Source organism: Microtus oregoni, unplaced genomic scaffold (genome assembly GCF_018167655.1).
Source record: "Microtus oregoni isolate MIOR12 unplaced genomic scaffold, Mior012 000041F_ref0000270, whole genome shotgun sequence".
Lineage (NCBI taxonomy): Eukaryota > Metazoa > Chordata > Mammalia > Rodentia > Cricetidae > Microtus > Microtus oregoni.
The window spans coordinates 12,687,513-12,701,327 of NW_024543208.1; the positions used below are offsets into that span (position 1 = coordinate 12,687,513).

Here is a 13,815-nt window from a genome sequence, read left to right on the forward strand (position 1 = left end):
TCCTCTCATGCTCAGAGCACAGTGAAGTTCCCAGACCCATAGAAAAGTAAATCAATTACCTTTGTCCTCACTTGTGCACTTTCAGACCCACGCAAAGCTGCTACTAACTAATAGACTGCTGTGTTTTCCTGGGATTTTTAGCCGTCATCCATCCTTATTTATCTTTAAAAAAGACCCAAGATGTTCCCTCCTTAAAGTAGATTTGGGATCTGGTTGTCCCTGAGACCAAATGGGCTCAGTGCACCAGCCCTGAGCCTTGGCCTCTTCTTGACTTGCTTTATGAAAATCCACAGTCCTCAGCACCTCATCTCTCCATCTCTCCATGGCTCCTGCTTTACTCTGAAGGATTTTCCAGTCATCAGGGGCTGGGTTTGCTCTTGCTGTGTGCTCAGGACCTGGATGCCCCAGCTCTGCTAATACATCAATTGCTTTTCCTTTTTCTTTACTTGTCCTTGGTGAAAGAAGCTGGAGTAGGAATGTGGCTCCCTTGGTGTGTGTATAGCATCCTTAGCCATTGCTGGTGACACAACACTCTATTTCTCCCTGCTGAGACACTCATCTTCCTTTCACGAGATTGTCCAAATGAGACAATGGTATAGCAGTGGTCTCTCACGGTCCCTATGCTAATGCACAGTCCTCCAGTAGGTAGTGAGCATTTTCCCACACTTTAGATTTTAACCACCAACCCTTTAGTTGCCTGACTGAGAACAATTATATCTCTTGCTTACCATCTGCCAGTTTCTGGTGAGTTCTCTACACCCGTCAGCTCTCAACTCATCTCCTTTACAAAGAAGCTTTTGACTCACACATTTCACATATACTTGAAAAATTATACATATGAATATCTACATAAACATATGTGATGGAGATAAGTTTAATTTGTCTTATTGGTTGCTAACTTCTGATATCTAGGGAAATATTCCTTGAGACCTTAATGTAGATCATTGCCAATGTCAAGACACAATTTCAGTTTTCTTCCAATGCTCCCATCCCAAACTTATACCTAGCTACTTTTGAGCCCCAGCCCCTTTGGGAGATGATGCATCCTTCACTATAGTGAGTTTTTGGGTCTTTTATAAAAGAAAATTATAATTTAATTCTGTGTGTTTGTAGTCAGCAGGATGTCAGGACCACGTTAGTGAAAAGACAGTAATATGTCTTAATAGTATCCACTGCAGTCACCCTCTCTCAAGATGCTGTGTTCAAGGTTAATTTCTGATTCCTTGGGGACAAGCTATAGTGACCAGGACTTGGTTGTGCCTGCAGTCAGATTATGGTCTAACTGCTTGAATGGAATGGAAAGAAAATAATCTTTAGAATTAAGACACAAAACCACACAAAATTAATTAGTAAGCATAATGTTCCAATCCCATTTCCACACTATGCCTCCTTCACATATAACCAGGGTGCCCCTCTCCCTGTGTGGTATCACACCAGCAGAACTGCACAGAGTGGTACCTTGTCTCCAAAGCGTGGAACATGATACAAAGGGAGGAAAGAGCGATAATTCCAGTGCAGGATTTTCTGGCATTGTGGAGACTAGGGGAGACTCTAAGATGCCTACTGTCCACCGTTGGCTGGGACCAGGGAGATAATGCATATGAAGAGTTTCCCCTTAGGAACTCTTAGACCAGATCATTTCATGAATTTTACAAGTCAGTTTAGTAAAACTTGTACACATGGCGCCATATTTCTCAGTAATGTATCATCTGCAGAGGCGGGAGGTTAAAGAATTAACATCAGTTTTCTTTAAGTTTCTGAGTAAAGGAGCCTTACAAAGCTTTGCTTTCATTCCCCTGTTTATTCACTCGTTCTACTACATTTTTTAAAACTGACTTTGTCCCGGGCCCCTTCTTGAAAATCAAAGACTAAAGAACTGAAAAGTGACACAATATAAACTGTAAAAATGTTTGGATTTGATAATGCAATCTAATACTGTCTTAAGGTTGTAATAGGGTGTATGGAATGTTACTACTGCTTAAGCCCTTGGGGAACTCATTTTGTAGATAACAAAACAAGGCTGAGAGAGTTTGATGGATTATCATGGGGCTGCTTAGCTGGTAGGAAGAAGAGGAAGGCAGGCACCTGCATTTAACAAGCAAGATGGTTCTAACATGGCTATTAGCTATGTCCTTTCTCTTCATATCAAACTTATAAAGAAGGATGAGTAAACTCTTACTCATTCTTAATGACTGAGGAATGAAAGCATGGAGAAGTCAAACTGTTTCCTTAAAGTCTCACGGTTTGTTGACAAAAAAACAAACAAACAAACAACCCCCCCCCAAAAAAAACAAAAGCTGGCCTAGGAAGTAGTGTCTCTCTAGCTACAAAACCACAATTTTTGTAATCCGTAGATCCCGGGCTAAGTGAGACAGATAGGAAATCAGTCTGCCCTACAAACAACAAACCAATGGCCCATATCTGTGCTCTTCTTTCTTCCTACTCCAGGGTGGACTCATTGCACTGCTGCTCCTGTTGCTGGTGTTCACTGTGGCACTATATGCCCAGCGGCGCTGGCAGAAGCGCCGGCGCATCCCCCAGAAGAGCGCAAGCACCGAAGCCACTCATGAGATTCACTATATCCCGTCAGTGCTGCTGGGCCCTCAGGCCAGGGAGAGCTTCCGTTCCTCCAGGCTTCAGGCACACAACTCAGTCATTGGTGTACCCATCCGGGAGACCCCCATCCTGGATGACTATGACTATGAAGAGGAGGAGGACCCACCCAGGCGGACCAACCATGTTTCACGTGAGGATGAATTCGGCAGCCAGATGACCCATGCCCTGGACAGCTTGGGCCGGGCGGGAGAAGAGAAAGTGGACTTTGAGAAGAAAGGTGAGCCCCTTTAGCATTCTGTCTTTCCTGGGGAATTCTGGGGCACGGAGAGAGGTGCAGGGCTTGGGGACATGAGCAGGGTCTTCCCAAATCAAGCATAGCAAATCTTCAACTTATCTCTACTCTGTTATCATACTCCATCTCTTTTGGTTCTTCTTTAATGACAGAACTAAAGAGTCAATAACTGGACTTTTGAGGACATCGGAGTTCACTGGTCCATATCTCTGAGTGTTTCTTAACTGCCTGCCTTGACAGTTTTCTCACTATGAAACTATGGCCCAATTCTTCACATTCTTCTTAGGTTTTGTTTTTTCTTCTGTGGGGCTTGAAAACTGTTTTTGTCCCTCTTGTCTATAAAGATCTTCTTTCTCCCAGAAATACATAGGGAATTCTGACAAAAGAAAAATAGAAACTGCCCATTGCCTCTGTAAATCATCCGCTTTAGCCTTTCCCAGTGAAACCCACGTCAGACCTTTCACCATCAGGGAGCTGTCTTCCGGATGGAGATTATCATTTTTCACATCTTAGAGTGTGACACCTAAGCTAACACTTTTTTTTTTTTGTCTAGCTGGGAATGTTCCAGTGTGAGGAAAACAGAGTTTTCACTTTCCTCTGGCTTAATGACATAGCCCACACCCCAACATACTCTCCAGCAAACTTCAGATGGAAAACAGAAAGTATCTTTAAGAGGGAAAAAACAGGTCACCACTATTAGTCTTGTTTACTTTCTTCTTCTCACGATGTCCTTCCTTGCCCCCTCCTTTCCCCTTTTCTGCTCTCCTTAGAATGGAGATAGTACATTGTAATGGAGTCTGCACTTAAAGCATGCCATTTGTCAGTAGGTACCACAATAGAAACAGAATTGATATTGCAGTATCGCCACTTCTGTGAACCTAGGCAAGTTACACACTCCTCTCCCACCAGATGGTATGGCTGCAAGTATTCTGCTTTGAAGAGGGGCTGGGAGGCTTTAGTGAGTTAAAACACAGGAAGCCTCAGACTTGCAGTCAATGCCCCCCTGCTACCTGCTTGATATTGATGTTACTCACTTCATCTCTCTTTAAATTGGTTCCAATGGGACAGATACTGTATTAGACCTAGGACAGAAATGTGGAAGACAGACCTCTATCCTGTCCTCAGATAGCATGGTAGGATTCTTCCTGGATCCAAGTCACAGGGGGAATGGTTAAGAAACAAAATCCAAAGCTTGAATAGAGCCTCAGGTTGCTCCATGCCACACAGCCAGGATGTGGCAGGGCTGAGAGCAGAGATCCAGGCCCCCAATCCTTTAGGAATTAAAGCATCTTTTACTGTATAATGTCCTTGTCAACCATGCATGAACAGGGTGGATCATAGGACATCCAACTGACTGTCCATTTCTCTGTGGTACTGGTTTTTCCCAAGCTTTGTGCTTCTTAAAATGGATAATTTGTTCATTCCAGGATCCACACAATTTAGCTCCTGGAAAAAGAAAGAAGAATCTGACTTTTAGGACTGTGACAGTAAAAGACAGAACAGTGCTGGATTGGACAGACTGCTGAGAAGACACGGGAGGGGTCCAGTGAACTTACTTACCTCTGTCTTTGAGATCTCCCACCTCTTAACAGCTTAGAGGTCACTCTTCCTTTGTTGTTTGTGTTTGTTTGTTTTTCAAACAGAACTCTTTTAGACAAAAAAGCTATTCTCAGAGTCTCTGAGATTTAAACGTCAGTGTTGAAAATGCCAGTTGAAAGTCTAAAGAAAATGAGTACATGATTCCTGAAAATTAGGCAGTGGAGTAGAGTACAGGAAGCAAAGGGACCCCTACTTTCACTCCTCAGTTTGCTAGCCAAATGTCCTAAAAATGAAACAAACAAAAATCTTGTTAGATGTTATTGTCTCAACATCACAAAGAATTCCATCTGTCCTTGAGAAGGCAAATGCCACAAGCTGTTCCTCAGCAGTATGGTTCTGAGTTCACAATCTTTCCCTCATGTGCCAGAGATGGACAATTCCACTGAGATCTAGCCACCTCAGTGCAGTTCAAGCCTGCACTCTGTTGCCTCTGGTGATCTACAGAGACAACCATGAAAGTCTGTTCTTTAGAAGGTACAAAGTAAGAACAACATGCAGAAATGGGCAATCCGTGGGCACCGAGTATCATAATGAAGTTAAGGAATAAGAATAGGCTCCAGTGTTTTAAGTAACGTGGGTTAATTACAAGTTACAAGAATTTATGAAAACCTAACAGAGAATTGTTTCAAGGTTCCAAACTTAAAAGATAAATCATCAAGGAAAAAGAAATATAAATTATTCTGTTTTATCACTGTACACTGTATACCTTTGTGGAATCACCATACTATCCTCCATAAGTATGTATAATTGTAAAAAAAAATATATTAGGGATGCAAAAAGTGATCCTACAGTCTTTTGAAATTATATTGCCAGAGGTAATTCTATATTCACATTTTATTCTTGGAACTTGCCTTGGGCGTTATATTGTCTCAGTCCAACTGAGTTGTACCAACCTCCTTTTGAGCTCAAATATGCAGGTTTGCAAGAAGCAGTATGGAAACTGAAGGGAGACACTTTTAAAGTGATAGCTTCTATGGTTTCATGGCTCAAGGATATTGAGAAGGGCTGATGCTCAAATGGGATGCACTGATATACTGTATCCACTGTTAGAAAAGGAAATGTTTTTGTGATGCTCGTAAATGGTAGTGGTGTCCCTGAGCTGTGTACCCAGACAGCACATGGTACTCTCCAAATCTTCCTCCTGTCCAGTAATGGCTTTGGGTTTGATACACTGATGGGATGTTTGCTGGCTGCTGAGAGTTTGTAAGGAGAACGTTCTGTGATGCTTTGATTATTTTTTCCTTATTTTCATTGCTTTATAAATAATACCATTCAAAATTTCCACTTCCCCCCTCCTCTCATTTCCCTTCTGCTCCTCCACTCACCCTCCCTCCCTCCCCCTTCAGTCCTAAGAGAGGGCAAGGTACCCTGCCCTGTGGGAAGTCCAAGGCCCTCCTCCCTCCATCCAGGCTTAGGAAGGTGTGCATCCAAATAGATTAGGATCCCCAAAAGCTAGTACATGCAGTAAAGGCAAATCCCAGTGCCATTATCATTGGCTTCTCAGCTTGCCCCAGTTGTCAGTCACATTCAGTTTGATCCCATGCTCATTCAGTCCCAGTCCAGCTGGCGTGGTGATCTCCCATTAGATCAGGCACACTGTCTCAGTGGGTGGACCAATCTCTTGTGGTTCTGACTTTCTTGCTCATATTCTCCCTCCTTCTGCTCTTCAACTAGACCTTTGGAGCTCAGTCTAGTGCTCTGATATGGGTCTCTGTCTCTATCTCCATCTGTCACCAGATGAAGTTTCTATGGTGATATTCAAGATATTCATCAGTCTGACTATGGGACAAGGCCAGTTCAGGCACCCTCTCCTCCACTGCCAAGAGTTCTAGCTGGGGACATCCCTGTGGACACCTGGGAACCCCTTTAGAGCCAAGCCTCTTGCCAACCCCTAAGTGGCTCTCTAAATTAGGATAGCTTCTTCTATGTTCCCGTATCCATCCTTCCTCCATCTCAACCATCCCACTCCCACAAGCTCTCCTCAATCCTCTCCTTCTCACTTCTCTCTCCACCTCTTCCCTTCCCCCAACCTCAACCCCACCCCCATGCTTCCAACTTTTGCCTGCTTGTCTGCTTACAATTTGAAGGAGTATCTATGTATCTATATGTGTTTTTCTTTTGGTTCATCTTATGACTTAGCTTTTCTAGGATCATGAACTATAGGCTTAATGTTTTTGTTTACGGCTAGAACCTACTAATGAGTGAGTACATCCCATATTTGTATTTTGGGGTCTGGATTATCTCATTCAGGATAGTGTTTTCTGTTTCTATCCATTTGCATGCAAAATTCAAGATGTCATTGTTTTTTACTGCTGAGTAGTACTCTAACATGTAAATGTGCCACACTTTCTTTATTCATTCTTCCATTGAGGGGCATCTAGGTTGTTTCCAGGTTCTGGCTATTACATATAGTGCTCCTATGAACATACCTGAACAAATGCTCCTGTAGTATGATGGGGCATCTCCTAGTTATATTCCCAAGAGTGGTATTGCTGGATCCTGAGGTAGGTTGACTCCCAATTTTCTGAGAAACTGCCACACTGATTTCCAAAGTGGTTGCACAAATTTGCATTAGTATACTGAAACTCACTTTAGTATTTCCTGTGTTGGCCATTATTTTAAATTTTTGCAGTAAAAGGGAGATTACAGACACCATAGTATGTATCGTTACTTACGTTGTGATCTAGGCAGATATTCCTGCATCTTGTCAGACAATTTCTGTGAGGCAGACATATTCCTAAGTGCTGAATTGCTGCATGCAAGAAAATCCACTTTGATCATATTAGACCAAGCATGTGTACTCACTTTCACAATGTATTTTGTATTCCCAGGGGATTGTATGGAATATTCTCTACCAAGACATCTCCTACCCCATTGTAGTATCATATCTTTATTCATATGGCTGCCTTCATTTTATATGTGAACTTTTCTCTCAGTATATTTTGCCCCTCAATAACATTGGTACTAATTTCTTCTGTTGTCAATGGTTGGTCCGCTTACTTCCCCATTGTAATAGTTTCCTGAATGAAGAGATGCTTAAGAAAAGCTTTCCTCTGCTCATCCACATTACCATGTATCCAAAGGTAGAGAAATTAAATACATTAATAGCATTATTAAAATAAATACATTAGTAACAGCATTAGATATAAGTAGTGGGCCCCACGGGGATAGGTGCAAAGTGCACAGTCTATGAGACACAGGTCCAGCAGTTTGAAATTGGTTGTGGCTCGGGATGATAGTCTATAATTCTCTGTGTCTGTAGGACATAAGCTAGGAGGGTGGGGAATATTAGACTTTTATTGAGTACCTGTAAGGCTCCTGTTATTTCCCTGTGCATTCTCTCATTAAGCTCCTGTCATTACCCTGAATGGGAGATGTATGGAACTGTTGGGTAGAGAATTATTGCTGCTGCTGTTGCTGCTGTTATTAGCTATCACTAGCTGACTACTCTTTGGGAATTTTCAGTGGAGTTTACCATTTGAATTTCATGACAACCATATAGGGGGGATGTATTAACATTGTCCCCACATCTCACAGGATATGGAAAGAAAGTGATATTAAGTAATGTGTTCCACTGCCAGTGGCCCCACAGACTGTCTAAGCCTCACAACTTACCCCCACATTCATTGGGCCTTATTTGGTCCTATGCAAGTTACCCTGGTATCAGTCCAAAGTCAGTGATCTCTCACTAGCTCAGTTCAGCTGTTTCTATGGGTTTCACCATCATGGTCTTGACCCCTTTGCTCATATTATTGCTCCTCACACTTTGGGCTGGTCTCTGGTAGCTCTGTCAAGAACTTCGCCATAGATCTCTGTATCTGCTTCTTTCAATGGCTGGTTGAAGGTACTATGATGACAGTTAAGGTAGTCATCAATCTGATTACGGGGAAGGCTAGTTAGGCATCCTCTTCCTTGTTGTTCCTTCTTATCTGGGATCATCCTTGTGGATTCCTGATAATTTTCCTAGTGCTATGTTTCTCAATAACCCTTTAATGGCTCCCTCAATCCCTAGTGCTTTATCTGGCATCTAAGAGCATATTCTTTTTGGAGGTATATCATATTCAGCCTAGATATAGTAGTAGGGCATTGGTCATGGCTCAAAGTGAAGTGTCAGACTTTGTTGACTCCCCCTGGGAAGTATTACCCTTTCTGAGAAGTGGATAGAGAAGTGGTGTAGGGGGAAGTTGGAGGAAGCCAGAGGAGGGAAAGAAATAGGAATGGGAATAGCTATGCAAAATAAGAAAAGATTGTGTTAAAAATTCTTAATAAAAAAGAGATAAAATATTGTTTTCAAGGTCACACAGCTTTAAAGTGTTTCAAACTTGAGCATGGGAACTTCTCTGGTACCCACAGGGCAGTGACGAAGTGAAACACTCTACTCAGAGCTAGGGGAGCCACTGATTTCTCAATTTTAGGGATTCCCAGAATACACAAAGTTTGAATCACTGACTAGTGTGGACATTAATAACCTTGGTGGTCATCATGTAATCTCTGAGACAGGAAGCAGCTGCATAGCAATTCTGAACTTCTAAGTTGGCAGAATGGGATTACAGCATAGGATTTCATTGCTTTGAATGGTACCCAATCTACACCAAACTCATGTCTGATGTCAGTAGAACACTTCCATCACAGCAATGGCATGTCTCTCGAGACATCCCTCAGTGAATGTCAGGTAAACATCATCTGTGGGTGGCTTTTATGTGCTCTCATATTTCTTTCATAGCTAAAGCTCCCCTGCCCCAATGCCATTTTTTTCATTTTTGCGTTTTTCCCAGATTCTGTAGCCAGCATTTCCAGATCTCCACACTTAAGCCCACCCATCCCTCTCTAGGCCACACTTCTCTGGCTGATGCCCCCCCCCTTTTTGGCTCTACTGCTTCTGTGGCCTCTCTTCTTGTCCATTCCTCACACAGGAACCACTCTGTGGTGGTTAATTTTGTGCACTATCAAATCAGTTCTGAGATCTCACCTGACTGTCATTCTCTACACTCTGACCAAAATGACTTTTCTCAGCTCTTTAAACATGCTAGTCTTCCCTAACTGTAGACTACAGGGCTTTATTTCCCTTTTATTATTATTATTCTGTGTGGTCAGCTTGCTGTGCCTTTCACTCAATCATAAATCTTATTATCTTGAAATTGACCAACCTGCCTACCTAAGGGACCCTTTGCACAAACTTTATCGTATTATTCTAGGATACTCTATCTTCAACTTCCCAAACTCCATTATCCTTAGCTCCCTTCATGACAAACACTACCCAACTGAAACCATATCCATCTTACTAACTTCCACTGAAAGGAACAGAAAGCCTAGGGAACTCTATTCCTATCGGATGTCCATCTAGACGACGCATAAAAGGACCTGTCATGACTATGTTGGTATAACTGAGAGGGCAGAGTATGCAGGTGTTCGTTACTTATAGCAGGGCTATGTTATAGATTCTCAGTAAGCTATTTCAGAAAGAGTCTCCAGCAAAAGAAGAAAAGTTTGGAATGAAAATATTAAAATGTTTTGAGTTAGCATACAAAGAAATGAGTCTTGTGACATTTTCATACATTTATATCATCATGTTTTACTCTTTCCCTCCTCCATTCTTTTCCCATATTCCCCCTTTTTCCCTCTTGCTAGAAAGAAAACAAAAGAGTGTAATGGAACATGTATGTCATGAAAACAGAAGGGGGACCTCTTTGGATGCAGGAAGAAAAAGAATTTTTTGACACCAAACTATCCTGACTCCAATACATTCAACTGACTTCCTGTCCAGTCTTTTAAAGTACCTTTCCAGTTTAGCATTGTAAAGTGCCCCTTGCACTTAAGATGCACCCCACATCACCCTGACTCCTGCATGAGCCATCTTCACAGGCATAGCTAGTCGGAGAGGAAGATGGGCTGATAACGCCTGCATCTTCTCTTTGAGCACATTTCTCCCTCCTCACTCAGTCATTCATTCACAGTCATGCATACCCTTAGTCTATGCTGATGGTCACCTGTGTGTTACTGTACAACAGCAAACAACATAGAAAATGGCCTTCCCCTAGGCACTTAGAAAGGCAGAATGCAGAAATAGCTGCTCTCTTCTCTTGGTGACATTTTCATATATTTGATAATGGATCCTCATCACTTTGACCCCACTACTGTCTCATCCCCCTCTAACTCCCTACAAAACCCATCTTTCCCACAATTTCCCCTCCTGCTTCTATACCTTCTTTGTATGTGTGACCCACTGAGTTCAATTAGAGGTCTTGGCCTGAGCTCTCTCACATCTTACAGAATAGCTTCATAAATTGAAATGGCTTGATAAACTGTTACTGACATTTTTGAGACATGGCTTTAGTCCCGCTCAGACAAAGTCAGTCACTCACCTGTGACATAGAATTTTTGATGATGATTTCTTTTTGGCCACATCACTAGAGTTCATGTTTACTGCACTCTATACTGTCACACTGTGCTTGTCCCTGAAGTAACCTGAGTAACATCTGGCAAAATGCTTTCCATACCTATATTGCCCCCTTGAGTCTTACTTATTATGATCTCATTTATGGATGCATTCAAACAAAAGCTTTTGGCCATTGGTCAAGGATGGCAAAATGGGTGTGGGGATTAGACATAATTTAATTAATCTTTTTTAATCAGAGCCTGAAAAACTGTATCTTAATCTGTTGTCATTCCATTTCCTGTGTAGAGCTGCTTAGGAAATAATGGGAAAGACTTTAATTTCAAAATACATTCTTTATACCTAACCAGGCCAGAAAATATTCATAATGTTGTTTTGTATCCCGAGTCATTGCTCCTGAGCTGGTAGGCAGCGCAGATGACAGGTGTGGAATGACAGCAGACTATTTTCCCTTCAGTCAATCCTTACAAGGAATGGATTGCTTAAATTGCTCATCTAAGACCAAACCCTGGATAGCAGCTTTATGGCCTCATGCTCCTTAGGTCCTTGGCCCCAGTGTGCAAACGGTTAGTCTGGGCCGAAGCAGGGAAGCAGAGTCTCTAACAGAAAGGAGTTTAGTCTTCCAGGAAGCTGGCTTCAGCTGTCTCCATGCTCACTAAAATAAGATATAGTCAGAGATTTGTCATGGAATCACAAATAGGAATGTCACCAAAACTATCACCAGCGCCCTTTAAAATGTCACTTCCCGGCATTAATTGCTGTGATAGCAAAACAAAGAGATGCCCTCAGAGCCTGTGCTCTTCATTCCTCCTCCCCCAGGACCCCTTCCCATGGCTTTGTCTCCTCTGCACACTCCCTCTGCATCCTGTAGCTCTCTATCTCTGGGGACCATCCCGGCACGCTGACTTGATTAGAGTGTGTCTGGCTAGGCAGCCCTACCGCACAGTGACAGATGAGGGTGAAGGAGGTTTGATAAATGTCAGGGGCTTCAAGACAGTTCCCTGATTGATCAGAGCTAGAGCAATTTCCCAGCAACCAGGGACGTGTACCCTCCTATTTTGGCCTCTCCTGCTATAGCTGGAAATGACCCTGTAGAGGCTGCCTGTCACCGAAGTCCAGGGAAGCTCAGCCCCAGTCTCCGATGGGACCAACTGGCCTCTTTTGTACCAGCCTCCCATGCATCATCTGCATTGGGAATATGGAAGCCTGACTCCACTGCCCACAAATATCCTTATTTCCCCTGATATGTGCTAATCATAAAAGCTATGCACACACTCATTATAGACAGTTTAAAAACAAAAGAGCACATCCTTTAGCAATGCATCACATTACTGTTTGAACCTAATTTTCTAAATTTTTCCACACATTATTTTATTTCTTTTACTTCAATCTTAGATCATAAGCATTAAACATATCTATATTTCCATCTCCTCATTGCTTCATCTTTTATTAATGAACACTAAGTTGCTTCTTTGTTTGTTTGTTTGCTGTTTTTCAGTCAACAGAAAATAATCATGTTTGTACTTAAACTTTCTTTTTTTCTCCTTGATATATTCCCAGGGGTAGATTTACAAGATCAAGTGATGGAATGTTTTAAAGTTCTCAATACATAATTAGATGATGTTTTCACGCACACTTATTAAATAAGGAAATATTTCTTCGTCTCTTTCTTCCCTTACTAAGTCCACAATTCTGATCAACCACCTACTTTGTGTCAAGAAATATTTAGGCCACTGATGATAAAATAATGAAGAAAACAGCTTCAAGCCTCTCTCTAATATGTTTTCTTCTGTGAAAAGGCTATACATAAATGAAAAATGTATATTATCAAACAATAGTTTGGATGGAAGGGAAATAAAGGAGAGGACTGGAGTCCTCACTTTACTAGTGATGCGGTATTTGAGGGCAGGTCTGTAAAGTATGAAGAACAAAGATAATGGGAACTTGGAGAAAGGTCATTTTGAGAAGTAGGACTCGCAAGACCAAAAGCCTGTGGCAGCAGTGTGCTGGCAGATTTACGGATGTGAAGGAGAAGCACGGTCAAGGAAGCGGTGGGGTCAGTTGTGTCACAGTAACACTGGAGCAAAGGGCTTAAAGAGCAGGGAAATAAGCTGATCCGCTGTCACAATGAGTGCACTGGGCACCGATGGAAAGAGAACGCACTAATTCCTACTAAAGTGATTAGAAATTGAAAGCAAAATGGAGAAGAAAGTTGAGTTAAATGTGTGTTTAATTTTAAGAAGGGAGGGTTTGATTGACCTGGAGATACCAGAAGATAGGAAACTTACCCTAGAGTTTCACAGATAGAACTCAGTCTCCACTTATTTAATTTGTTCTTATTCTTGTTTGCATACAGGTTGTATTTAATTTTGATCTTTTTCTGGTTTTTGTGTATGTTGTGTATGTGCATGCTTGCATGTGTGTATGCATGTGTATGCATGCATGTGCATCTCCGAGGTTGATGATGAATTAACTGCAATCACTTTTCTACCCCATTCATTGGAGAATGATCTCTCAATCAAACCTATAGCTCACAGATACTACTGATATGACTGATGCTATTGGGGTTGCTAGCCAGCTTGAATCCCCTGTGTCTGTCTTCTGAAGCTGGAGATATAGGGAGGCTCCCATGTCTCCCTGGCATTTACATGGTGCTATCACTACTAAGCCATCTTTCCTCTCCTGTATTTAAAATTTTTGAAACAAGGTATATAGTAGGTGAGTACAGGGTTTGTCAAATATCTTCCAGTGCAAAAGATGCATTGGGCACCTCTGTCCTTAGGCCAAGAATTACTTGGAAGAAAATGTGTAGTCAGATAAGACTGAGGAAACCAGGCTACAAACCTATGTATCAAAACCACATCAGGGAGATGTGGATTTCAGAAGAATGCAGAAGACATGCTCAATTAAGAGAAATGCCTCTATAGTCTGTAACATACCACGTAGACAGAGGATGCCAGGCTCATGTGGCTCT

At 42.0% G+C, this 13,815-nt stretch overlaps 1 protein-coding gene across 4 annotated transcripts in view; it reads left to right on the forward strand.

Moving 5' to 3' along the window:
• Nucleotides 1–13,815, forward strand: part of Astn2 (astrotactin 2) — a 998,237-nt gene that overhangs the window by 216,792 nt on the left and 767,630 nt on the right. For all 4 annotated transcript variants that reach the window (XM_041632337.1, XM_041632338.1, XM_041632339.1 and 1 more), the window contains exon 3: nucleotides 2,449–2,833. In XM_041632337.1, coding sequence (XP_041488271.1) covers nucleotides 2,449–2,833 — 385 coding nt within the window. The remainder of the gene's footprint in view (nucleotides 1–2,448; nucleotides 2,834–13,815) is intronic.